Source organism: Podarcis muralis, chromosome 3, assembly GCF_964188315.1.
Source record: "Podarcis muralis chromosome 3, rPodMur119.hap1.1, whole genome shotgun sequence".
In the NCBI taxonomy this organism is placed as follows: Eukaryota; Metazoa; Chordata; class Lepidosauria; order Squamata; family Lacertidae; genus Podarcis; species Podarcis muralis.
This window is the reverse complement of record NC_135657.1, coordinates 88,145,940-88,173,627: the sequence shown is the minus strand read 5'-3', so window position 1 is coordinate 88,173,627 and position 27,688 is coordinate 88,145,940. Positions and strand designations below refer to the sequence as shown.

The 27,688-nt window shown below is 42.4% G+C and overlaps 2 protein-coding genes across 8 annotated transcripts in view; one reads left to right on the top strand and one right to left on the bottom strand.

The window, feature by feature from the left end:
- Nucleotides 1-1,422: 1,422 nt before the first annotated feature.
- Nucleotides 1,423-12,620, bottom strand: RAB23 (RAB23, member RAS oncogene family). Of its 3 annotated transcripts, none has more exons than XM_028722665.2 (7): nt 12,485-12,620; nt 8,903-9,116; nt 7,718-7,803; nt 6,642-6,798; nt 5,090-5,172; nt 3,708-3,800; nt 1,423-2,569 (listed from the first exon to the last, which is right to left on the bottom strand). In XM_028722665.2, the coding sequence occupies exons 2-7, from the start codon at nt 9,055-9,057 to the stop codon at nt 2,430-2,432; spliced, it is 714 nt and encodes a 237-aa protein (XP_028578498.1). In that variant the 5' UTR covers nt 9,058-9,116; nt 12,485-12,620; the 3' UTR covers nt 1,423-2,429. The 3 variants fall into 3 exon arrangements, with proteins under 3 accessions (XP_028578498.1, XP_028578499.1, XP_077782409.1); XM_028722666.2 differs by lacking the exon at nt 12,485-12,620 and adding an exon at nt 12,138-12,384; XM_077926283.1 differs by lacking the exon at nt 12,485-12,620 and adding an exon at nt 11,783-11,887.
- A 41-nt stretch (nt 12,621-12,661) lies between these two features.
- The window catches only part of PRIM2 (DNA primase subunit 2), a 61,858-nt gene continuing 46,831 nt past the window's right edge, over nt 12,662-27,688 (top strand). The window contains exons 1-5 of one of the 5 annotated variants that reach the window (XM_028722660.2): nt 12,662-12,762; nt 18,149-18,317; nt 18,609-18,712; nt 19,809-19,888; nt 22,330-22,450. In XM_028722660.2, the coding sequence (XP_028578493.2) occupies nt 12,727-12,762; nt 18,149-18,317; nt 18,609-18,712; nt 19,809-19,888; nt 22,330-22,450 (510 nt within the window). In that variant the 5' untranslated portion in view covers nt 12,662-12,726. Of the gene's footprint in view, nt 12,763-16,952; nt 17,207-17,260; nt 17,375-18,148; nt 18,318-18,608; nt 18,713-19,808; nt 19,893-22,329; nt 22,451-27,688 lie in introns of those variants that run through there. The other 4 variants (XM_028722662.2, XM_077926282.1, XM_028722663.2 and 1 more) reach the window with 4 other exon arrangements.

Below are 27,688 nucleotides of genomic sequence, written 5' to 3'. Positions count from 1 at the left end.
TGGCGTTAAGAAAAGATATCCTAGAGATATCTAGGATGGTCCGTTATCAATCTTTAGCCTACTAAAGGCACTCAACTCAAGCTTTAAATTCTGAAAACAGTATGCGCTCAAACCTCAACGTACAGCAGCACAAGTACATGTTATAAACACACATTACATTTGCACTATTTTATACAAAGGCAAACAAGTAAAAAAAATCACTGAGATCAGATTCCTTCTGTTCACAAGTACAAAACATGTAAGGCTACTAAGTTTAATGTAAAAATTTTCATATAAAAATAATGTGCACACAGAGCCACAGATACTTAAGTAAGATTGAGTTGACAATGGACAATTGGTAACTTGCTGATATGCTCTTTGCATTTGGACCCATACATCTACAGCCATCCAGTGAGTAAATGCACTTGTTTAAAAATAAGGTACTTAATCCAACAGTTCATAATGAAGTAAGGGATTGATTACTGCAATGCCCAACTCATTGCCAGCAATGGGAATGGTTATGAAAGCAAAAGGAATCCTATGCTATTCATTATGTATGTATAACTATATACTTTTCATTCCATGTTACTCGATAGCTAGGCAAAGACTCCCATCGAAGAAAAAAGTATGTTAGTTTTAGCATATGCATGTTCATGGAATTTCAGAAGCCCTCTCTCAAAATATATCACTTACTGTGGGATGTTCTCTTAGGACGGACAATGCAATATTTCAAGGTTGATGGATATAGTTTTAAAAGGAATCTATCGGGTAGCTGAAAAGTAACATTCATGAAACGAGATCAATATTCAAAAGAACTGTACAATTCAGCTGCCAGAGCTCCAGGTCATGTTATTCGCCCTTGGATATAATTACGTTCCTCAGCTACTAATATCCAAAGTTTAGAATCAGAGTAATTTGGTAGTGACAGTACTTAGTTACAGAAATACTGTAGAAATATTAAACAACATGTAAACAGAAAGCAATCTTATAAATGCACGCTTCAACAAAGAGAACTAGGGTTAAAGTTTTACCAGTCATCTTGCAGCTTGAGATTTTTTAAAAACAACTAATGCCCTCAACCCAAGTGCCCTGAAAATGCTGCCATCCTGATGAATGGGGTGGGCTGTGACATAGGAGAGCTGAGGGAGAATCCACAGAGAGAGCCTTCATAACCCTACCCCCATTCAGCCTCAAAAAAGTTAGTGGACCATGTTCAGGGGGGTTGTTGTAGAGAGGAAGGGATATGGAAGTCAGTTTTCCCCAAGTCCCAATATGTACCCTTAGCTCTGGCTCCAACCCACTTTACTGGGGTACACCATTAATGGGCCAACAATTTAATCCTATGCATATTTAAAGCATGTCCCATGAACCTGGAAGGTCTTGCTCTAAGACTATGCATAAGAGCCACAACGGCATGATTAAGAACAAGTGTGTCTTTAAAGTAACAAAAAAAAAAGGGGGGGGGGGGGCTTATTTCCCTGAACCTGGGATGCTCAATAGATATTACAACAAGCGCTAGAAAAAGTCCTCAAAAGCACTTTGATAAAAAAATCTCTTTATATTTTGCCATGTTTTTCCATTAATATATAAGCTATAGGGTTCTATTTTTTTCAAAAACGGAGCTGATTGAAAATAGAACTACCAGGCTGTACCATTTATCACCTGCTTGCCTCATTAAAATTTAGAATATATATGTATATACATATGACACTAAATTAACTAAAACATCTAGGTGTAGCAGCAAAAGTATTTGCCTTTGGCACCGTACAATTTTTAAAAAGAAAAGTTAAGGCCCACAGAGTAGGGAGAATGTAAGCATGCACAATACCATTTGGGAAAGGTTTGTTCAATTTTTTTTTAAAGTGGAAGTCATCTTTAGGATGCCAGTTCAGAAATTATCAGGAACCTATCATTGGGCCCAGTACCTGATTTATTATCCTGAATCTCTGACCAAGTTTTTCTATACACACATTGCAGCTAGAATTCATAAGCTATATAAATATTGCACCGCCAATATTGCCAGAATGTGCATAGGGTAGTTTAACAAACTATTAATCCCAACTGAGCTATGTGGTCAAATAAGTAGGAAAAGGCATTTTCTCTTGAACGGTACCAATACTTAAGCATTTCAGCTGAACTTTTTCTTTCTCCTTTTTAATAAAGTGAAACCTATTGTACACTTTAATACAGCGCATCTTTCGCCTGGAAAGTTGTCCTATTGAATGTAAAACAAATGCATGGGGGCAACGGTTCTATTTTTGTGCTGCTGGGGGTCTCATTATGTACTGATAATAATTCATTGCAACAGGAATATCCACTATCAATGCAAGATCCAATGCGTGCAACATCTGCTAAAGCACTGGTAAAACACCTCTACAGCCAGTTGTGTCCCTTATGGGTTTCAGCCGAGCAGCTGTGACAGACCATCTTTTCTTCTCTATGCGGGAGTGTTAGGGAATGCTGCAGTTGCTAAAAGGGCTTCTGTTTTTCTTGGTCCTTTGTTTGTTTGGCCTTAGGTTGATGACATCACCACCATTAAGCAAGTTAGAATTCTGCCCAGAATGACTTCCACCTGCTGTGTTGAAAACACCTATTTGAAATCAAGCACAGGCACAAAAACGGAGTTACATATATGAGAGATTTTAAAATTTTAATTGTGAGCATCTTGAACACTGTGAGATGTGTCCTATATACAGATGATGATAGATAGATAGATAGATAGATAGATAGATAGATAGATAGACAGACAGAAATACAACTTAATGTAAAAGCATGGATAATGCACAATTTATCCTTAGTTTTTCCATTTTAGAAATGTGTGCCTGATCAAATAATGACTTCATAAGCTGAGATCCCAGAGACAATTAAATAAAATTAATGAATGCTACTGTCAATCTTTAATATATCTTTTTGCGGGGAAAAAGACGAAACCTAAGGGCAGGATTCAACTAAGTTGTTGCTTGGAATGAGATCTGCTCATGCAACGGAATTTTCCTCCCTTCTCTTCTCCCTGTGACCCTTAAAGGGTCAGGGGAAGGCCCAAGTTTAGGGGGTGCAGGGCAGGGAGTCCCATTGTGCGAGGAAAGCTCGTTTCTCACATACTCCAGTTAATGCTATGTTGAATTTCACCCTCAGTTATTGGACATTGGCACTCACACTCATCACTTGGCAACTAAAGCACAGCAGAGGCATAACCTTGCCACAACAAATCTTACTTTTAGACACAAGAAATGGTGAAGGGGAGGGGAGAGCAGACTGTGAAATACTTTAAAGAAGAGCTACATACAAAAGTTCAGTGTCTATGTACAAAAGACAGTTTACAAAGCTATTTTCATCAGGTGCCAGTTTTTTCTTTAAAAAACAACAAAACGAAAACAGCCATCTCTTGTACATCTTCGCTGGCATAATTACCATTAATGGCAGCTATATATTTTCAAACATTGCCAATATGCAGGGAATTCTGCACTGTCCATTCTTTGCATAACTTCAGTGCACAAGATTTTAAGAAAAGTGGCTGACATGCCCTGGCATCATTAGTACTGTACTTTGACCTTCTAGAATAGAAATCATAGCCACACACACACAGAGCACAATTTCCCTACAGCTATTTGGCAAATTAAGTGGTTTTTTTATTTCACTTTCATTGAAATGCACTAGGAACAGAACAGGCACCCCATAGTTAACATTACATTTTATCAGCAGGCAATACTGTCTGGCGGCATACGTACCGATTTTGTTACTACTTGTGTGTACTACTTCTGGATCTTCAACTATTCTTTGTTTGAGTTTTTGAAGATACTTCTCAGCCAAATACTTAAAAACTGCAGAATATATATAAAGAAACTTTCAGGCATTAAGAAAAAGAGACATGCACAGTTTTACATATTCAAGCTACTAATCCAGGTCCAATTTCAAAGTAACAAAATTCCTACCGACCATAGAAAAAGAAAAATCCAACCACATAAATGTCTCAGAAGGTGGTCACATGTGAGATAAGACACATATTACAGGTCAGGATGAATCACATGTATACCTGAAGGAGCGTCTCTACCCCCATAGTTCTACCCGGACACTGAGGTCCAGCGCCAAGGGCCTTCTGGCGGTTCCCTCACTGCAAGAAGTCAAGTTACAGGGAACCAGGCAGTGGTGCCTGTCCTGTGGAACACCCTCCCATCAGATGTCAAAGAAATAAACAACTATTGGACTTTTATAAAACAACTGAAGACAGCCCTGTTTAGGGAAGCTTTTAATATTTGATGAATCATTGTATTTTAATATTCTGCTGGAAGCCGCCTAGAGAGGCTAGGGAAACCCAGCCCAATGGGTGGGGTATAAATAAATTATTATTAAAACCATTTCAGAACTATTTGGACAACCAACACCTGGTATATTTATAAGAATGACCTACAGCTAAATATGTACACCCAGTTTGTTCTGTGCTGAACAAGCTGCCCAACCCTGCTCCACGACATTAAAGCCAATATCTTTTTCGTCATGATTATAGGAATGTAAATAGCTGCCTTTTATCAAGTCACATCTATGGTGTCAGACAGGAGTCTTTCCTACACTTACCTGGCAATATCAGGGACCCTCTGCCTGCATAGCCCGTGCTCTACTACCAAGGTATGGTTGCTCCCATACATCTCTGCTGCCAGCCTTAGAGCCCTTAGTTTTTCAATCATTCCCTTTGCAATTTGAATTTAGCTTGAGAAGTTACTTTACTTGGGCCTAGCTCTCACTGAAGTGGTAAACACTGGGACGTACCACTTTAGACTGCAGGTGGATATTTGCGTGATCAAATGCTCTTCAGTCCATCCTGAACATTAAAAATTAGGTGTTGCAGACAAGAATGGATATAGGTTGATCACTTCGGCGAGCACTAGGCTTGACATTAGTGCTGGAAAATAAGAAAATAAGCCAGTGGTGGCCAAACTTGGCCCTCCAACTGTTTTGGGACTACAACTCCCATCATCCCTAGCAAACAGGACCAGTGGTCAGGGATGATGGGAATTGTAGTCCCAAAACAGCTGGAGGGCAAAGTTTGGCCATCACTGAAATAAGCAAACAACATTTGAAATTCCCTTCCGGAAAAGTTACAGCGAACTCTTACCTTCTGTTACGTTTAGGTCCTCCTTTACAGATGCTCGGTAGAATCTTAATTTTAGCTTTTTTGCCAACGCTTCTGCTTCTTCACTGTTTACCGGAGCAGAAAATTGTTTCAGACACTGGTTCTTTCCCCCCCCTCCCAGTACAACAGACACAATTAATTTAGATTAAATTTAATCAATCATCTTCATGAAAGTAGATTATATGACTGAAAGGTAACTGTGTGCAAGAGCAGCAGAAGATTGCTGTTGACAATATTGTAGCCTTAGGTTTATTTGCTACAAGGACTGAAGGGGTGGAGCTAACAGATAGTGGGCGGGCAAACGTAACTAAAAATACAGTCATACCTTGGGTTACAGACGCTTCGGATTGCGCACCACGCCAAACCCGGAAGTACCAGAAGAGGTTACTTCCGGGTTTTGGTGCTTGCGCATGCGCAGAAGCACTAAATCGCGCTTTGCACATGCACAGAAGCGCCGAATCACATCCCGCGAGTGCGCACAGGCGGCGCTGCAGGTTGTGAATGCTGCGGGTTGCAAACGTGCTTCCCGCATGGATCATGTTCGCAACCCGAGCGTCCACTGTATATACAGCAGTCTGTTATAAACCATCACAGCACCTTATGAAATATATGCAATCAATCAAGATATTCAGAGTTCATCTGTTATCTGCCATAGCAGGGAAAACATAGCTCTTGCATACATAAACCAAGTTAAACTAAATCCCCTACATTTGTTTATTAAATTTATATTCCATCTTTCATCCAAGGAGCTCAGAGGGGCACTCCCCATTTTATCCTCAAAATAAGCCTGTGGAGAGGGTTTGGCTGAGAGACAGTGAATGTCCCAAGGTCCCAGTGAGCTTCATGGTTGAGTGGGGATTTCTACCCTCACTTGTCTGACACTCTAACCCCTACACCACCCAAGTTTAATAGGCAGCCATTCATTTCCAAACAGCCTGTGGCCAAACTATACCCTAGAGTGCCAGGCCCATGTCATGAGACGCAGGTCTATCCTACCAGTGTGTGAACTGGAGAATGGGGCATGAATGATTTTAAAGTGGAATTGGGAATGGACTAGAGGTGCTGAGCCTCTTCACTCCCCAGCCTGCCCAAGCCACACTCACTTCCAGTACAAGAAAAATAACCACTGGAGTTAGAACAGGAGCGATAAGACTGCAGGGGCCAGTGGGATGGGGAGAGTTAACCACCACCTAACTATACACCTCATTTGTGTTTGTACTCACTACATACTCTCTAAATCCTGCTTTCATTATTATGTTGTTTAAATGGGCTTGTTTATTATACATTTTAATTATTGATGCTTTGTTGTTTGGATAAGATTGTTTTACTATGTATTTTAGTTACATGTAGCTATATTTGTTTAGCTTGTGGCCCGCATGCTGGTAGCTAGCCACAGCGGACCATATATATCCATGCCCATTATCAAACCGAATACTTGCCGCTTCTTTGAATTGTTTGCATTTTTGTGTGACCGTTACAAAGTCATTTAAGCGATTTGAAAACTGATTTCACGAAGCATGGCAACAGCACTTACTTCTTTATACAAGATTCATCTAGGAGGTCGATTTTATTCTGAACAAGCACTGTAGGGATGTCTCCGACTTCAGATACTACTTTCTCCTTCCAAGTAGGGATTGCTTCAAAAGACTCTCTGTCAACAGTCGAAAACACAAGCACGCACGCTTGGGCTCCTAAAAGTCACAATTAAGCACCGTTTTTTTGATAAATTTGGTTAACCACATCAAACCTATTAAGAAGCTGGAACAGGACTGTTTTTTCCTACTTTATTCAAATAAAGCAAGCATTTTCCAGCTAGTTTGTGTTGAGAACAGTGGGACTTAGCTTATTGTCCCAAAGACTTTGTTCTTACATTTGACTCAGGTCTTAAGGGCTGCACAGTAAACAGGTGTCTTAGTTGTCAAAATCACTCCTTAGGGTTGTTTATACTACACTAAAGAGAACCATGTAATGAGCCCCTTATCTGGAGTCAAATACTTGGATCTGAACAAAAAAACACCACTGCTTGTTATTATAAGAACAAGTTACTCATGATATTCTATCTAGCTCCCCACTGCCAACAGTGAATGGAAGGTAATAGTATATACACTGGCAAGCATTTTACCTGAATTCTGAGCAGTCACTCCTGTACTGTAAGCAGTACGAAACATTGTGTACTTAATGAAACCCAATAGTCTATGCCTTAGCCAAAGTTCTTTGAGCTGGGGTTGTAGAGAATACCTGCAGTTATAGAGTATTGTTTTATATTGTATATTTTAATTTTAATTAATCCCTGTCAAACTTTGGAGAGGTAGAATACAAAAGAAATAAAATAGGCGTGGATGAACAAAATAGGTGTGCAGAAGGAACTAGACGAGTGGTTCTTAAATTTTGTTTCATTAAGGGCTGCCTTTAATACACCAGACTTTATTTATAGCTACCATGTGGAAAGCCTCCTTAAAAAGCTTTGCAATTAAAACTGATCATCTCCTCTTATCCTCTCTGGCTGGAATCTAACAATGCACATTGTTTAGGAGACATCAAAAGTAACGCAGCCTAGAACCATTGCCAGTTTCCTATACGACATGTCAGTATGCTAGTAATTCTATTTACCTCTGTAATAAGCTTTCGTAATTGCATCAAATTCTTCTTGACCTGCTGTGTCCCACAGCATCAGTCGGACATCTTCATTGTTGACTCTTAAAAAAAAACAAAAACAGCATACATTCTCAATATTTAATCATACTATAAAAAGCAAAATAAATTTGTTATTTAAAGTACATTTGTGGCAGTAGCGTTTATACCCCACATCTTTTCAGGAACCACCTAAATCTATCCTACTTCCTTGTAAATTATTTATGCCTTTTCTAAAAAAAATCATTTTTTTATCACGATAGCTCTTGCCCCTTGCCTTTTATCTCACAACAACCCTGCATGGTGTGTGAGAATGAAAAGAGTGTGACTGGCCAAAGGTAACCTAGTAGGCTTCATGGCTGAATGGAGATTGAGCCCAGGTTTCCAGAGTTCTAATCCAACACAGCCTGTCAAACCTTAAGTCCCCAGATTCTGGTTTGACTACAATCACCATTGTTGCCAAGCAGAATGGCTGATTATTAAGGATGACAGGAGCTGTAGTTTATCATTATATGGAGACCCAAGGCTGTGGGACTACAACTTCCCTCACCCCACAACGATCAACCATGCTGACTAGGGATGATGGGAACAGCAGTTTAACAGCATATGGGGACCTAAGGTTGAGAAGTAACTGCTGTAACTGCTACACAACACTGCCTTGATTTCAACTGAAAACCATCCTGCATCTTACTTTTCCCCTCTTTCTTTGTGAAAATGACTTCACTACTGTGTGTTAGTGAAATTTTAAAATTCCAGCTTACTTTTACTGTGATGTTCTTGTCCCCTACATAACATACTGCTATTCCCTGTCAGAAATATTCCCCACTTTTTCACTCATTCACACAACCTTTCTATCTCATCTGACAAATGAGACCTTTCCTTAAAAGGGCTGGTCTTTTACACAGTCTGTGCATTTTTTTTGCATTTATTATTCAAGTCGGCAAATGTGGCACTTCTATGGAAAGTCTGCAGAATACAATTAGCATATAAATGCCTCACTTTCAGCTCTGTTAAAGAAAGGAAGAATAGTGTCACAACACTTTTCTCCAAGAAAACATTAGCTCAGCCCTTACAAAAAGCATCACACACAGGGAGGGAGAGAGAGAGAGAGACATACAAAGAGTGGCAAGAAGGAACTGTGCCCCCATATGTTAAAACACATACTGCATTTCTCTTTCCAGGAAATCAACTCCAATAGTTTTCTTGTAATCTTTCGTGAAAATTCCTTTGCAATATCTCTGGATCATACTGGACTTCCCAACAGCTCCGTTTCCAACGACCACCACTTTGATGGCCACTTCCAGATCTTCCTCCAACATCTTGGCAAATCCCCAAAGTCTGCAATTACTTCACAGTCTTAGCTAGATCTTCCCCGTATCTGAAGAGAAAGAGTAAAAATACTATTAAAGATAGTGCTATTAAAGATTCTAGCTTCTATGATCTACAGTGTATATGGGAGATAAGTGGCTTGTGGACCCTGTCTTTGTCTTTTCCCCAAGGCATAATATCTCACTGTACAGCTGAATGCCCTCAAGTTGACTATTCAGTGTCAGCACATACACCTTGAACCCAAGGACAACTAGGATAGTCAGGGTCAATTGTATCAGATCCTGCCCAAAGATCCTGCTGCAGAATTTTGTTGCCTGAGGAGGAAGATGCATATAGAATGTCTATTCTTTCTAGCTCATTGCTCTTACCAAGCTGCATCAAGCTAACACCATCATTAACTCTCAAATTCCAAGGCCAACAGTACTGTATGAAAAAAAATGAAAGCGAAAGTTTAAAAAATACCTATCTGAATTGTAACAAGTTACGACAAGTGCTCTTTTAAGTAGGGTGGCTTGTTTTCTTACCAGGCATGCACAACAGAAATTTATTCTCTTAACAGTGCCCCATAAAGTATTTGTTTATTATTTGAAAAGAGGGTAAAATCAAGATTGGTTAAGTAGCCCATACAAATACAACTGAAAGAGAGTTACTCTAATTGTTTCAGAATTACAATGTCTGCAGCAATACATATCTTACGGCTGCACAGTATCACACTACAGTCCCTTCACATCTTAATTCCTACCCGAGGCTGCTGTTTTCCGAGGCATTTCATGTCTACACCAGCGCCTTTCCAAAGATACACACACCCAGGTTTAAGTCAGATGTCAGTGTGCAAACTCTCTGAGGATTTAGCCTCATTCCATTCAGTATGATCTGTTGCTTGTTTCCTTCCCCACCCTGTGTAATGTTCCTTCCAGCCACAAGTTCATCTCATAAATCTCCAACACACACAGACACACACAGAGAAAAAACTACACACAAAAAACTATTCAGCTCCTTCCTACATCATACACATTGGCTGCCGTGGGAAGCAGCCTCCCAGGTCAAATTCTACTCCTAATATAATTAGAGTATCTGTTCTCTGGGTTGGCCTTATCCAAGTTCCCTAGGTGAGCAACTATTCTGACATTACACTGTTAATTAGAGGCCATAATTAGAGGGGGGGGGGAGAGGAACAATGGGACACCAGGACATTTCCAAGGGTGGTAGCTCCACCCGGGGCTGTGACATGTAGCATTCACCAGAGCATGTCTTCATTGTGTTTCTGAAGCCCCCTAACTCACCACCAGGAATGTGCAATACTAGTGTGACTCAAAATGCAGTATGTGGGGCTCGGGCTCAACTGGCCAATGGTGCAGTATACAATAGTCACTGCTTGAGGAAGTCACCTGGTGAAGAAGATAATTTGTAAACTGACTAAGACCGGAGGTCACTTCTGGAGGATTTTGTAAATTTGCACACCTGAATTCTGCAAGGCCCTCCAAGACATACAGCCACTGCAGCAGACGAAGCATGTACGGTGGTACCTCGGGTTACATACACTTCAGGCTACAGACTCCGCTAACCCAGAAATTATACCTCAGGTTAAGAACTTTGCTTCAGGATGAGAACAGAAATCGTGCTCCGGAGGCGCGGCAGCAGCGGGAGGCCCCATTAGCTAAAGTGGTGCTTTAGGTTAAGAACAATTTCAGGTTAAGAATGGACCTCTGGAACGAATTAAGTACTTAACCCGAGGTACCACTGTACAGCCCAGATCAGATCAGTGACTGTATCACAGGACCCCTAAACTTGTTGGTACCTCCACCTTGAGTTACCACTCCCCCAAGCAACATTTACATATTAGACTCAGGGAAACTCATTTTTACAGACCTGTTCACATGGCTTTTAGTATTCTTCAAAAAAAGAAACCACCCTGACACTTAACAAGTGGTTTTCATAGGGCATCATTTTGTATATACCAAGTCTCACCCTAAACGTAACTAACGGAGCAGTTAGCTATTCAGACAAAATGCACAGTATCACCATCTAAGATAAGGAGTATACTAGGCCTGCCAAGTGACGGGTACACGAAGGCAGGCAAATAAGTGCAGAACTTCAACCAATATAACTGCAAGGGCTGCTTCGTAATGCAGGACACCCCGTGGTTGCAAAATCTCCGCAATGTGGAAGGCCAAAGTTTAAATCTGACTGAGAACTCTGTCTTGGACCATCGGAGAGCAATAAAAATATCAGAAACCCAGAGTACGTACTGAGTGCCATGTCATCACAACTCTCTGAAATGTGAGCTCATAACCAAGGATTTTGAAGCCAGTTTCAGCTTCTCCACCATCTGAGGATGGTATACAAATTTAATAAATAATTGTAATAACCTTTTATAGGGCAGGTACCCAGCTGAATCCTGCCAACCTAGCAGTTTGAAAGCACGTCAAAGTGCAAGTAGATAAATAGGTACCACTCCGGTGGGAAGGTAAACAGTGTTTCTGTGCGCTGCTCTGGTTTGCCAGAAGCAGCTTAGTGATGCTGGCCACATGACCAAAATGTCTGCATTTTTCCTCAGCCAGTAAAGCGAGGAGACCTACCGGTCAGGGGTCCTTTTACCTTTACCTTTATCCAGCTGAAAGAACATTGTTTCTGTTAAGGGAAGTGGGTGTAGTGGAGTCAGACTAGAATCCGGGGCAGGGCCAGAGAAAATCCTCACTCTGCCATGAAGCTCACCTTGCTTGGGTCAGTCCTCGTCTCCTAACCCAAACCTACCCCACAGGTTTGTTGTGACAGTTAAAATGGGGAAAAGGATAACCAAGATTTGCCATCCTGAGCTCTCTGGAGGAAATGTACACAAATGTAAAAAATAAAAAAATTAAAAAAATAGAGGGAGGAGAGTTCAGGCAGGGAGAAAGGCTCGCTCGGAGACTCGGACCGGGGTGGGGGGACGGGACATTTTTGCAATTCCAACCACACACGCGCGCACATTACGCACAGGCTGCGCGCCTCGGCCGCTCCACCTCTCTCCCTGCAGCCTCCCAAGCCAACACCAAGTCGCCTGCACAGGCCGTTCCCTCCACGACCTTACCAGCACCTCCAGGCAGCCCCGGTGGCGGAGGCGCCCGGCTCCCGCCTTCCCACAGCAGCCAGCCCGCTTCACAGCTTCCCGCCCGGGGCCGCAGGCTCTGACCGGCCGGCTCCCCGATGCCACTCCAGCAGCGGCGCCTCGCTAACCGGCGGCAGCGCGCGTGGAAGGCGCCTCCACGGCGACGGGCAGCCCGGAGAAGCGGAGGGCCGGCCCTTCCCAGCAGCTTACGCCCATCACCATCATCCCGGCTTCTCCCCGCCACCCGCCACCTCCTCCCAATGGGAAACACATCCCGGGCCGCCGCCCTTCCCGGGCTCCGCTTTCCTCCGGAGGCGAGAGGCGCTTACCGCCCCGAGCAAGCGCCGAGTCCCCGGCTCCGCCGCCCGCTTCTGCTCTCGGTGGGCGGGAACAGCCTTGCTGGCCCGGGTGGGAGATTGCAAGAGGAGGAGGAGGAGGAGGAGGAGGAGAAACGCCACATGCGACGAGGAGCAGCAGCCCCTTCGGCTCTGGGAGGCGCCGGATCCGCCACCAGCAGCTCGGCCCGGGCGAAGCAGGCGAAGCGCCCTGGCCTGGCGGCTCTCCGTCCTGGATGTGCAACCAGATCCTTATGCAAGCCCAGGCTGACGTAGGAAAAAAATCCCGCGGAGATGAACGGTGTATTATTGCTCCTAAACAAGCGCGGTTGGCGCCTAGGTAGCAGCAAGCCCTTGCATGGTGGTGGTTTCGCTTGCTACAGCGCCCAGGGCGCCAATAACTCTCCCCTCCGCCCATCCTAATAAGGATCAAAGGTTTTGCAGTGCAATTCTATGCACGCCTACCGAGGTGTAAGTCCACCAGGACTTACTCCCAGGTAAGTGCGTATAGGGTTGTGGGTTTTAGGGCAATAGAAGGGTTAAGGCAGGGATGAAGGATCTGTGGGTCCTGAGCACGGGCCGGGCGTCCCCTCTGGTTTAAAGCGTTGTTACTTCAGCCAAGAAGATGAGAGTTCAAATCCTCACTTAGCTGGACTTCTGAAAACATCATGCTTTTGGGGTGAAAGATTACTGAGTTCAGTGTGACTGATTTCCATTACAGATTAGTTGTCAGAGGCAACTGGGGGAGGGGCGGGAATTGTTTGGAGGAGCAAGCAATTCATTGCAGGTACTGTATTGTTATATGCATCTACAGGTCTCCTATTACACACCTTGTCCTTTGGCCTAACTATGGTGTCCTGCAGGGTGCCCAGTGCTATCTGCATGAAGCTGCTAGGAAAGTATGGCGGTGCAGAGGTGGTTGTCATTGGTTATGTGCTCTATTTCTCCTTACCCTCACAAATTGGGAAGACTGGGGAGATTCTGAATTGGGGTCTGAGGTCAATGATGGACTGGATGGAGGTAAACAAACTGAAATTAATTCCTGGAAAGACAGAAGGGTTGAGCTAGGGATAGTGTGTCAGCATACCGTATATGGAGTTAGTTGCATTCCCCTTGAAAATCAGATTCACAGTTTGGAGTTGCTGGAGTTACCCAGCTTTGCTCCAGGGTGCTTAGGATAGAGCTCCTTATGTGCAGGATTGAATTGTGAGGTCCTTTAATGTTTTAGAATCAGAAAATGGGATGGGCAGAATAACCATTTCAGGTGTTGACTGATATAGTGGCTTCCTTTTTGCATTATGAAAGCACTATTGTGCACAACATGTGCCCTCCTACATAAAAAGACCACCAAAAATTACCTTCCCTTTTCAAAGAAGAAAAGACAACATCAGAGAACTTAGGTAGATGTGCGAATTTTTGCCAGCCGCAGTGTTGCTTCGCCTTAAAGCAGCACACAGCTAAAGTAACTCACCCTGCCTAGAAATGAAGGAGCTGCTGTAGCCATTTTTTAATGCCATTGATTATTATTTTAATGCCACTGATGCAGTTGTGGGTTCCTGTGGGAGATGCTCAGAATTCCTCCTAGCCTCAAGACGTAGGCAACAGCTGGCCTTTGAGGGGCTACGAGTGGTTGGAGTTCCTGCCATGAAGTAGGCCAGGGTCCATGCACTGTGTCCTCCCAGCTGAATTCAAACTTGGTGCCTTATTCATGCTGGCACACTGTAGTAGCCACCATGTGTGAAGGGAGCAGATGGCAAAGGAAGCCAAGAAAAAGAAGTGGGCTGAAGGCGAAGCCAGAGACCTGTTTCCACCTCTGATATCCCCTTCTCCTAGGGCAGTAAGGACATGATGGAGACTTGGCAAACTGGGGTTGTGGTTAGACCACCAAGGTTCACTGCTGTGTGGAACAAACTTGAATGCCATTGTGATGGAGCTCCAGAGACTCTGCCTAGGTAAAGGTAAAGGGACCCCTGACCATCAGGTCCAGTCATGACCGACTCTGGGGTTGTGGTGCTCATCTCGCTTTATTGGCTGAGGGAGCCGGCGTACAGCTTCCAGGTCATGTGGCCAGCATGACTAAGCCACTTCTGGCGAACCAGAGCAGCACATGCAAACACCGTTTACCTTTCCGCCGGTACTTGCACTTTGACGTGCTTTCGAACTGCTAGGTTGGCAGGAGCAGGGACTGAGCAACGGGAGCTCACCCCGTCACGGGGATTCAAACCACCGACCTTCTGATCAGCAAGTCCTAGGCTCTGTGGTTTAACCCACAGCGCCACCCGAGACTGCCTGCTTACAGCCAATTTCACTGTATGTCCCAGGACCTACACAGAGTTTGGCAATAGGAACTGGTAAGGAAGCCACACTAGTAGGGAGGGGGCAGCACCATTGTGTTTTGCTATATAATTATCATAATAAAAAGCATTATTCAAAATTACTGTATGAGAACTTCATGGTACACAGTTGCCACAGAAGAGGACTAATTCTAATTCTGAAGCAGGGTCATTAGTGTGTGTGTGTGGGGGGGGGAGAGATAACTTTTTGTCTGGACCTGTAAGAAAAAGCGTTTGATCTATTTATTTCATGATAAAAAAAATCTTTGTACAATCACACATGGCACTATTTATTAAAAATGAATACATTTGCTATTATTACAATTGGAAAAACATCATTAGTGTTAAGCTAGCTATGTGCAAGTGCAATTACTTTAAACAGTAATTATTGAGCTTGTGCACTGGAGAATACTTCCATGACTCATATGCAATATCAGTTATATGAAGGGAATTCCAAAGAGAACAGGACTTGCTTAATTTTTTAGCAGTAGTAATTAACTTCTGCATATCCAGTGTAATTATTTCTATTGATTGAAGCAGAGAAGATATTTTCCTATCTAAAGACAATAATCTCAGGTTACAGTATGTGCCTGTTCCCAAAATACTATTTTAAGCAGTGAGTAGAACTGTAATTTGTCAAGCAGCCTGATTTTCACCAGAGTTTTCTGCTGCTACAGCAGAGTAAAAACTTACACAGCCATAGGAGTCTCTTGATTTCTGGGAGAGGAGGAAAGGTAACAAGCTGAAAATGAGAATAGTGCTCCTGCCCCTTTGTGTTAAAACCCATTAAATGCACATTTAAATAAAAATCAACAAGGATACACTTGCTACAAATTTGCAAAGTATAATACCAGATGGCATTATGCACTGAACAACCTTGTGCCTACATTCCCGCATTAAGAATACAGCCTACATACGCTGTATACAAGAAGATACTCAAAATGCAGTAAAACACTTTAGTTAATGATTTATTAAAGACCATCTGTCAGTATGAATCTTCTGTTCCCAGTTTTATTAATTCAGAAATTAACGCTCGCTCAGTCTCTTCCCCCATCCTTCTGCCAGTTCCAATTTCATATAATCCTGAAGGTATTATGGGCCTTTTGTCAGCATCTTAAATATAGTGATTTGAGTCAGATGCACTGACCATCAGGTTGGTAATAGGATGGGAGCACTCCCTCTCCTCTTGCATGCTTGTTTTCACTTGCAATAGTTACAGACATGGCCTTTTTATTTTAAATGAGGTGGAGGGGTTCCTCCACTGGATCTTGAACCTGCCCTGCTGCTATCCATGAAGATAATGGATCCAATCCAGACAGATCCAATCCAAATGCTGGAAAGAGGATTTTTTCTTCCCCAGTGCAAGCAGTGGGACTGTGGATGTTGCAGAGGCCATACCACTCATACGTCTGGCTTGTCGCTTGCTTGCTTGCTTATCTAATTTCTGTACTGCTTAATGTATTGAAAATACTGCCAAGCTGTGTACAAAAAAACCGAAGCAACAACTTTCATGTTAAGCAATATTTTGTTTGACAGTTTAAACAAAATATTACAAAAATTCAGTTACCTATAAAAATGTTACATGAAGACAACATATATAGTCTTATTTTATTGTATTTATTTATATCACGCCTTTTCCCCTAACTGGACTCGAGGCGGCTTACAACTAAAATAGAAACAGCTAAAGACGCATAGAATTTGGATGCTGGAAAGGAGCAATGTCTCTGCATCCTCTTTTAAGTGACTTCGGAGGACTCATGCCCTTTAAGGAGATGTCAAAGGTGATGCTCTTGGCTAATAATTAACATTCCCCCCTCCCCCCCCCAGTCTCTCTCCGCATGCAAAAAGGCAAGAAATCGGAGCACAAGCTTGCATCTTTTTCGGGTCGGGGAAAGGGCAGGCAGGAGAGGGAGACGGGGGAAAATGGACACGAGACGCGGACCGAATTGTGCCGGAAGTGACCATGCCAGGCCGGAGCTGTGGCGCTAGGAAACCGGACTTCGGTTGCTGCGCTTGGACTCTCGCGTTTGCTTTATCTCTACGGCTTTGGCCGAATAAGGGGTTGAAAGACAGGGTAGAGCGGCCTTCTCTCCGCGGGACGGAGATGTGCTCCTCCTACTTCCGGCCCCGAAAGTGAAGGAGTAAAAAAAAAAGGCGGGGGCGTCGCCGCCGCCGCCATGGCAACCGCGGGAAGCCGGCGGAAGGAGCCGAGCTCAGAGGGGCGGTATCAGAACGAGCGGAAGAAGGAAAGAAGCGAGGCGGCGACGTCACGGCGGGGGCGTGGCGAGCGTTACTTTTCGCGCGGGAAATTGGGTTCTGCTGGGTGTTGATCTGAAGAGGCCGCGCGGTGAGTGGCAGGTGGCTTTGGAGGAGTGGGTTTCTAGTACTGTATGTATGTGTGTGAGAGGATTATTTATCTCTTTCGCTCCCCCTCTTCGATTTTTTTCCCCGCCCAATGTCCCCAGGCCCCAACAGTTTACTCCTGAGCGCATTTACTCAGAAGTAAGCCTGGGATGTAGCTATTAATGATAAATTAACATGTGCTATTAAGGTAAGGCGGGGAATATGCAGGGGGAATGATTTTGAGGAGATAGGGAAGTTTTTAAAACATAAAAGGGGTCAAACCATCGCAAGAAGTGTTGAATTTTTGGGAGGTTGGATGAGTTACAGTGGAATGGTATCCGGGGTGGTGTGCACGTTTTTATTCTTATTTATTTACGATTGTTACTTTGTCGAGAAATTTTTTTTTATAAAAAAAGGAAGTAAGCCGCATTGACTTCTTTGTGGGATTTACTCTGAGGCAGGTATGCATAAGGATCGCAGTCTAAATCCAGTCCATGGTCCTCCTCCCTCTGATCTACAGTGGTACCTCGGGTTACATACGCTTCAGGTTACATACGCTTCAGGTTACAGACTCCGCTAACCCAGAAATAGTGCTTCAGGTTAAGAACTTTGCTTCAGGATGAGAACAGAAATGCTTCAGGATGAGGCCCCATTAGCTAAAGTGGTGCTTCAGGTTAAGAACAGTTTCAGGTTAATTACGGACCTTCGGAAAGAATTAAGTACTTAACCTGAGGTACCACTGCTTCCGCCTCTCCCACCACAACCTGCAATCTGTGCATGTGATGCAGCTAATACATCTTTAAAAATTGAATCTTGAAATTCTTCTGACTTTGTCTATAGACCTAAAATAAATAAAAGAAAGTCTTTTTTCTTTAGTGTTCCATTGGAATCTATGTTCTGAAGTGTGGTTAACATTTGGACCAGCTTTTATTACTGTTTAGTTATATCCTAAACTGTTGTGATTCTGTTTGTCCTCTTACAGGTCTACAGGGAGAAAATGCTGTTTACTGGAAGCAGCAGACGGAAGTTGTTGAAGGTGGTGGCTGATAGACAGGATCAATACCCTCTTAGCCTTCAGTTCTACCTGCAGCCTCCCACTGAAAATATATCTCTAATAGAATTTGAAAGTTTTGCTGTTGACAGACTCAAATGTGAGTAAACGTGTAGACTAGAACAAACCTTGAATTTTCAGAATGGTTGATTATGTGTTTCTGTGAAATATTCTTATGTGACGCTTACTCACCCTCAACATTTTCAGGATCATAGAGTTAAGACATTAAAGAGTTATTTTCGGTATGGCTATCAGTTATACTTTTATGTAAGTTTGTTATAATCAGTTGTCAAATTATTTCCCCCCAACCACTTTTCAGATATGTATTTTCAGACGCATCTTAGATACTCAGTGCTACATTTCAAATCTGTCATTGTCTTGTTCTTTGCAGTACTCAAAGTAGTAGAGAACTTGGGTGTCAGTTATGTGAAAGGTTCAGATGATTATAATAGAAAGCTGGCATCCGAAATTCGGGCTCTTAAATTTCCGTACAAGGTAAGTAAAACTGAATAATTAACACTGAGTATAAACTTCATATTTCTGTGTAGTTGTGGCCACTGGAAGAAATAATTTTAGAGATATAGTAGTGTTGGTAGATTAAAATGGTTGCACTAGATCTTGCCCATGACATGTATGATGGTGGTGGTGGTGATGATGATAATATTAATTACTATTATTTTATTATTTATACCTCGCCCATCTGATTTGGTTTCCCTAGCCACTCTGGACAGCTTACAAAACATAAAAAATTGTAAAACATTACACATAAAAAATTTCCTGATACAGGGTTGCCTTCAGATGTCTTCTAAAAGTCAGATAGTTGCTTATTTCCTTGACATCTGATGGGAGGGCATTCCACAGGGCAGGCACCACTACCAAGAAGGCCCTCAGCCTGGTTCCCTGTAACCTCACTTCTTGCAGTGAGGGAACCACCAGAAGGCCCTTGGCGCTGGACCTCAGTGTCCAGGCAGAACGATGGGGGTGGAGATGCTCTTGATGTCCAGTATAGGCTTTCCTGTACAAAAGACCACCAAAGGTGTCTAATAACTTGCATATAAAAAGTGATAACATAGAAAGAACATACTAAATAAAATGAAATAGGCAGTGGCAGATAAAAACTATCAGTTGAAAAAAAGAAAATCAAATGTTGAAAAAGCCAGATAGTAGCAAACAGATGAAATGCCTACTGAAATTCAAATGACAAAGTACTACCAGAAAGGTGAAGGAATAAATCTTTCTGGGCGCAGAGTGTTCCAAAGCTATGTCCCATAATGAAGAATGCATTGTATGCTTTTCTGTAATTTTGCATCTGGCCATGATTTTGTCCCTGATCAAGTTGATGGATCTTGTTTGGTAGTAAAAAACCCCAGCATAGATTCCGGAAGCCTGCAATGTGCCCACTACTGACCTGTAGAATTGAGGTAGCAATCCTTATGCCTGGATGTAAACTCAGTGGACTTACTTCTAAGTAGATATGCATAAGATTGTGCTGCAAGTCTATTTATTTTAAAAGTTATTTATAATAAAGTATTTTTTGTGGTTGTTACAGTATATTATATGATTGTTCTTAACATTCTTTTTTGTAATGTAGGCTTTGGCTGAAGAGGATTATGATGCAAGAAGAAAAGATCACATTTCTCATTTCATATTGCGTCTTGCCTACTGCCAATCGTAGGTATTGTTTGCCCAGTTACTGTTGAATTGCATGTAATAAGCACAAACATCATGTTGTGGATTTTAAGATTTGAGAAAGTGTATTTTGTAACCATTTGTTGATCCACATTCCAAGATCTTTTAGGATTAATCTTATTTGGGAAACGCTGCTAATTTCAGAATGAAAATCATAATGGCCGAGTTGAAACATCCCATCCAATTATTGTTACAAATGCTTCACAATGGTTTGGCATGTTGTCCAAATTAACAAACTATAATTAAAGCTATCACTTCATCTCTGGAGGCAGGTGCACCATGGAGAAGGGAGTAAGCTTAGGAACCTGAACTTTAAAAGACTAGAAAACCAAGCAGATAAGCAATTCCAAACCTTGGTTTTCCTGTTCATTTGGAAGTTCACACCATGAGTTGGGTTCTAAATTATTGTTAGCGAAAGCCAAGACTTGTTGAGCTGTCTGAATTGAGCCTGTTTCTTGGCATTGCTTGTGGAGAGAGGTAAGTGTCAATTGCAATGTGTTAAAAAGGACATATATTTGTATAGTGTTGTGTGTGTGTCTTTTAAGGAAAAAAACAGCAACACAACTTATCAATAAAATAACTTTACCCGTTAATATGGTGTTACAATTAAATACTGAAAACTGTTATAAAGAGGGAGGCATTCAGACTTCTTAAAGAGACTCTTTCTAGGAAGCGGGTAACCATTTCCAGTTTAATCAGTGACCATCTAGGTCTTTTAAGATGCAAGCTTATTATATTTTAATTGATGTTAGCTGCATTAGCCTTGGACTTTTCTGCAAAAGTTTGAAGTCTTTATTTAAAAGCATTAAACTGATCTTTATTTTAAAAGCCACATATCCTGTCTCATCCTGTGTCAACTTGGTGAGGTAACTTTGGACATTATTTTTCAGTGAATCTGGTGGCATGATGGTAATGAAAAATAAAGCTGGATTTTAGTAGTCCAATAGTGCCACCAAGAGGCAAAAGCTTGCATTGTCACTGCTTTTATTCACAAATATTTTCCAGGGTTTTCCTCTCCCCCACCCCTCACTATTTTCCAGTTTTCCAAACTGTACAGTTCTCAACATATCAAAGTTTCTGCTGGTGGCATGAGCCAAGGGCATCTGAACAACAGGAGAGCTGAGAAGAGAAGCATTGCTGATGTCTTTTTATCTCTCTTATCTCTTGGCTCTGTCAGAACACATTGCCCTATTACGTTTTTCAGAACCCATGGAGTCTTTGCTAAATTTCCACACACGCTGCTTAAACACCCCCCCCCCTTCCCAACCCAGCCACAACTGTGCAGTATTTTTTCTGCTGCCACCATTGATGCAGGAATAACAGTGGCACTTCCTTCTTTCCTAGAACAGCATTTTAGTGGTGGGTGGGCACTGGTGCCACTTTTGAATAGGAACAAACCATATATCCTTGGTGGTTGCTGCTGTATTAATTTATCCAAATTGTGTGTGCCCTCTCTCGATATATATATTCAGTATATATGAATATGCGATTTAAAAGCTGCACCAGCACCCAACCAGTGTAGCAATGGTTAACCCAGGGTCCATTGTGGAAGTCAGTAGTGATGCAGCTGGGTCAGGCTAGTGAGAAACCCTCATGAACATCCATGGATCCCTCAGCCAGTGCCTGACCTGGCCAACCACTGCCACAAGACTTTTTTTAACACACACACTCACACTCTGCCACCATTCTAAATGAACATACACTTGGATGTTCTCAAATGTTGTAGGAGCTACTCATTATGGAGTGGAAGAGACTCCTTTCGTCCAGGTAGAAGAACGTAAGAGAGGCAAATAGCATAATAAAGAGCAATGAAAACTATTTCGTTAAAAATAAAATATATAGGAAATGCTGATCCAGAAGTAGAAACTGGAATGTTGTAGGAAGATTTCAGGTTACATTTTTGTTCATTTGACTTTCGAAGAAAAACTACCGTATTTTTCGCCCCATAGGACGCACCTAGTTTTTTTGGGGGGGAGGGAATAAAGAAAAAAAAATTATTTCCCCCCTCAGGCGCGGGGCTGGCGCGGGGGAAGCCCAAGCTTCCCCCGACCCCAGCCCCCAGAACAGGCTGCTGCCTGCAAGCCTTGCGAGCCCGGCGCACGAGGCTTGCCAACATCTGCCCGAAGCACAGGGCGGGCTCCGCAGCTCGCCCCGTGCTTCGGACTGCAGGCTGCCGCCCCAAGCCTTGCACGCCCTGAAGCCTGGAGAGCGAGAGGGGTCGGTGTGCACCGACGCCTCTCGCTCTCCAGGCTTCAGCGAAAGCCTGCATTCGCCCCATAGGACGCACACACATTTCCCCTTCATTTTTGGAGGGGAAAAAGTGCGTCCTATAGGGCGAAAAATACGGTATGTAGAGAACTGCAGTTATGTGTTTTTGAAAATAACTAAACATATTTCAGCATGTGTTTCATGTTCCATCGCAGGGAGGAGCTTAGGCGGTGGTTTATCCAGCAAGAAATGGATCTTTTCCGCTACAGATTCACTCAGCTAAGTGGAGAATTGACTAAAAAGTTCCTTGAAAATGTCAGCTTGTCATATGATGTTGTAAGTTTCACAACTTTGAATTACAGTGTATGTGGTAGTGTTGAAATGCTTAATATCTGAATGGAAGACTGAACAAAGTTTGTAATCTCTCTCCCGCACACACCCCGCCATTCCTTTTTGACCATAATGCATGTTTGGGCTGCCGTGCTTGTCAGTAGAAAGCCACTTGGTCTCCAGCCATGCCTCATGATGAATCTTCTACTGTATTGCTTTTCTGAGGATCTTGCGGTATGGTTCTTCCAGCAGGAAAGATGTGACTATGTAGTACGCAAAACAAATGCTATACAGCTGTCCAAATCCATATTCTGGCTCTGAGTTTTACAAATTGATGTTCCATCTATGAAGATGCATCCCAAACAGATTGACTAATTTCTACGGGCAAGCTTTGTTTTTGGGTGAAAAACACATTCACGTTAGGTTGTAAAATGCACACTGTCAACAGCTTTATCTGGGGTTTTCGAATTTACTAGATGTATTTTTCTTAAGATGTAATGCTCTCACTGAAAAATATGCGCTAATAGGCGACACCTATGAAGGGAATGGTAGAGATGATATACCTAATTCATAATCTTAACCTGTGAAGGGAATGATAGAGATGATGCACCTAATTAATTAATTTTACTGATTAGTGTGTGTACCACATTGACAGGCAGCCATCATTTTACAGGGGTGATGGGTGTCTTGGAGATAGTTTAGAGACGGGATGGTGGGGGGGGGGACCTGTGGCCTTATGGACTTGACTGGGCTCCATCTTCCAGCATCTCCAGCCATCATGACCAGTGGTCAAGAGTTGATGGCAGTTAGGAGTGGCAGATGAAGATGATGGACTATGCGGAGTTAGCCAAACTGACTGTTAGGATCCGGAACCAGGGTGACCTGGTTCCAAAGAGAATGGAGTAAATTTATTGAGTATTTGAAAGGTCATTGTAAAAATGCGAAGACACTAGCGGGACAGAAATAAATCTTGTAACGTAATGTAAAAATAGTATCTGACCATGGACAAAAAGGGACTTGATATAAACAGAAGGACAGAAACTGGCAGTTAAAATACGCATACAATTTACTAGAAATTGGAAAACCAGTTGAAGGGATGGAGGGAAATCACGAGCTTGGTGGGGCAAATGTATTTGATATGTATGTGAAAAGTTACTATATTTTGTCTTTAAAAAAGAAAACCAATAAAAAATTATTATTTTTAAAAAAATAGTTGATGGCAGTTGGGTCCAGCCACATCGCACAGCTTGTACTCAATGAGGAGTGAGCTTATCCACAAACCCCATTTGGGATGTCACACTAAGCCAAACCTTGGCTTAGCTCAGTGTGGCACGATAGCAAAAAAGGACTGGGGAGGAGCAAAGTGGCTGCAGCCTGTATGGCCATGTGTTAGCACTAGGCCATGGTTTGGCTTAGTGTGACGTGTGAATTAGCCTGTACGCTAACACCTGATCCTTGCATACTAAGGGTGAGATTCAGCTCATGAGTCCTATCAGTGGAAGCCTGAACAAGGACTTCAGCTTGTTCAGTGGGGCTTCCCTTCCTGCAAGCCCCCTGAATTGGTTCAAGAGTGTGTGTCAGCAGAGCCTCCAGAGCAGCTTTCAGGGAGACTGATGGAATGGTCAACAAAGCAAACAGTCAAATTCCTCCCCAAGTAGAAATCACTCCCCCCCCCCTTGAGAAGGGGGAGCACTTGAGAAAGGTTGTGTGAAGTGGGTGGGTTAAAATGAAGTTTGTGAAGGTCAGTTTGGCTGACAAAATTGCTACAGAATTGTACAAGAAAATGGTGAAGGTTAACAAGATCTGTACAAAGGTTTCTTTTTGGTTATACTTGTGTTTCTTAAGGAAAGGTTAACCCTCCCAACAGCAACCAACCCAATAAACAATATGTGAGAGGCTTCAGTTCAAATCCTTTGACAAATGGCAGAATACATTTATTTTTTTAAAAACCCTTTGGGGTAGTAGAAACGGTGTTGCAGTTTATCTTTTTGAGTTGCATCCTGGGAAGCTGGAACAGTATTTGCAGTATCGCTGTTTTCAGAGCAACCCAGACAAGGTGCTCTCTAAGGCCTACCCGGACTTAACTAAGAAGTGGAGGGGAAATGGGCCCCTTTCTCTTTCACTCAACAGAAGAGAGACTAATTCCCCCTCTGTTTTTACCAGGCAATGGGGAAGGGATCCTTCCCATTTTCTAACCTTTCTTTTAAACTTTTTAGAGACTTGTTCAAGAAAGGTTAGAAAAGGGGAAGGAAGCCTTTCCCACTGCCTGCATGGGTTGCCACCAAGCCTAAATGCACAAGGTGTCAAAGGGTTATCTGGCTCCTTTTTCAAGCTTTTTGCCAATCCCCTTTCAGTTCCTAGAAGTGCTTCAGAGTGTTTCAGCACTCCAGGAAGGCTGTTGGCTGCTTGTGGATTGACTGACCCTAGACAGTTAACTAGATTTAAAAATATTGTTTTTGTTGTTGTTGTTAAACATGGACACTCCTTTTTTCATTTTAAAACTTTTGCAGTTGTGATTGTAGCCCGTGAAAATGGCAAGGTACAATACAACTGAAGTTTATAGTTCTGTTGGTACTAATATTGTTTCTGAGATATAATATTATTGACTGGATGTCTTCCATAAGGCAGTCTACTGCTTGAACTTTACTGGCTCCTGAATTTGTATTTAAATACAACTGTATTTAAGCGCTCGTGCACACACACACAATTTTTGTTTGTTTGTTAAGAGTACATTGCAGTGCACTATCGGGGGAGGAAAAATTGTGTCCTGGAATAGTCAGATGGAGGAGCTAATGCTCTACAATGCAGTTACTGGCCGGCTGTGCCAAAAAATAAGGGTGGGTAGCAGAAGTCAGTAAAGTTCAGTTTTCCCCCAGGTAGCTGCTCTTTGATTTTGTTGTGATTTTCAACAAAAAGTCTTTGGAGAGGTTTGTTAAGTAGTGCAAATGGTAGTTCTTCAGTTTCCTGTTTTTATCACTGAATAGTTCTGAAAAGAGCAGGCATCTTTCATTTTATTTCACTTTCAAACCTTTCTAATTGAGCAGTAGAGGGATATAAGTGCACACTGATAATTCAGCATCTCAGTGAATGGAATGTTCTTGACTTTCTGTGAAAGCAACCAAAGGGTAACTGTGCTTTGACAGCAGTTAATTAAATGCTTAAAGTGCTTGGTATCTCCTGTGCTTTGATTTGCCTAGCTGAAGCGTGGCTTCTAACCTATTTGAATTCCAGTAGTTGGATCAAAACCACTTGGTTTTTATGATGGTGGGTTTTTTTTGCTTTTGTTTTGGAGATTAGTGTCTACATAATACATTTCTAAAAATGGCAGCTGTTAGTATTCACTTCCAGCAATTCAGTGGGAACTAGAAAACCTTATTTTCAGCAAGATGCCCTACCCATATTTTTTTGGCCAGGTGGTGCAGACAGGTTGGGCAAGCCCAGCCAGAGGCATAGAAAAGGAGTTGCCTTAAATCTCTTGTGGTGAACCAGTTCCCGGCCCAGAAACAGAATTGAGTTCTATTGATTCCCATGGGAATCTTCTCTCTTGGTTTTGGAAAGCACATAAGTACAAATAAGTAATGTAATTGTCCGACATGAAAACATAGGCTAGAAAGCCAAAGAAGAAAAGTGTTTGATCTTAATAATAATAATAATAATAATAATAATAATAATAGTTATTATTAATACCCCGCCCATCTGGCTGGGTTTTCCCAACCACTCTGCATAGCTTGCAGCATATCTTGGAGATGGAGTCTAGGTAAAAAAGAATCATGCAGAATCACAAAATTGTAAGTTGGAAGAGACCCAAAAACTGGTCCTGCTCCCTGCAATGCAAAAATCCTACCCGCATCTATCCCTGGATGGGCTTGAGCCACCAACCTTCTGGAAGCAATCTTAGTGGTCTAGGTTTTGCAATGCTTCATCTTATCTTTATTACTCTCTGCTGACCAACCAAGGGCCATAAGATTCATTAAGGGCCATTGGACTTCGCTTTTTAATTCATCAGCAATGGCAGTTGCTACCTGCCCAGCATCCTGCAGCCATGTCTTCATTCGCTTTTGGCTTGTTTCTCTTAAAAAGCAAGCAAACAGGCAGGGGTTGAAAGGAATGACAATCACCTTCCCCTAGTTTGCCACCCTCCTGCAGCCCAATACACAGCTTCATTTGTGAGCTGCCTAGCAACCTTCCATTTGAACTCTGCTCACCAACAGTGGTGGCTGCTAGCCCGCCGTTCCTCTCGGGGCTCCTCTCTGTAAGCATTCACCAACCCCCAGTGAATTTTAAAGGATGGGGGAAATAAATGTTAATTAGAAGGAAGACGAATGATAAAGAGTAATAGTGACAGTTGACCAAGCAGCCCTAGAAATGTCATGGGCAATAAAGAGAGGCCCTGAAGTACTATAATTAACATCCCCATTGAATGATGGTGAGAAACGTCTAATCCTAGATTAATGGTTTAGTAGTAGTCTGCACCAATTAATTGATTTAAGCTTGCAGCCCTACAAAAATGGAAATGTGATTAGAAAACAAAATTATGAGTTTAATTACAGGAATTATTATTAGGATTTTAGACACCAGGTTCTTGAAATCTGTTGGTACATTTAAAAAGAAAGTTGGCGTCCATGCTAGTTTCTTTTTTTCCTTGGAAAGAGCTTCATTTCAAAATAACTTATCCAACTATCAAGATGCTATAGAAGGCAGTTTAAAACTGGTATCGATGGTCAGGCAATGCTTGAGTAAAAAGCTGAGTTTTAATAACTGATGGAAACCTCACCTGCAGGTATTGGCGGTGGGGGTGAGGGGAATTTATTCCACGAAAAAAGGATGCCAGTGTGGAGAATGTTCACCTCTGTGCTATCACAAGGTAGAGTTCCTTGGGCTGCAGCACAGTCAACAGAGTATCGTCTGAAGATCTTAAACATATCTTCTCATGATGTTGGGTTGGTTGAAGTGATTTTGGGGTGATGGCAGGACTGCTAATTGTGGAATATCCAGGAGCCTTGGGAAGCAACTATGGAAGAACTTCTAAAGGCCTTCCTTACGGGGCTCTATTCCATTCCAGCTTGCTTAATGGTGCATGAGGCTCCTTATTGTATAACCATGGGAACCATGGGAAGGTAGACTCGGTTTCTGCTTTTACTACTCAAAGGCTTAGTTTTGAGGATGGAGGTTGTTGAAGTGGGGAGGGAAATAGAACACAACTTCTTAATGCTACTTCCATTTTTGTTTCTTAACACTTCATAC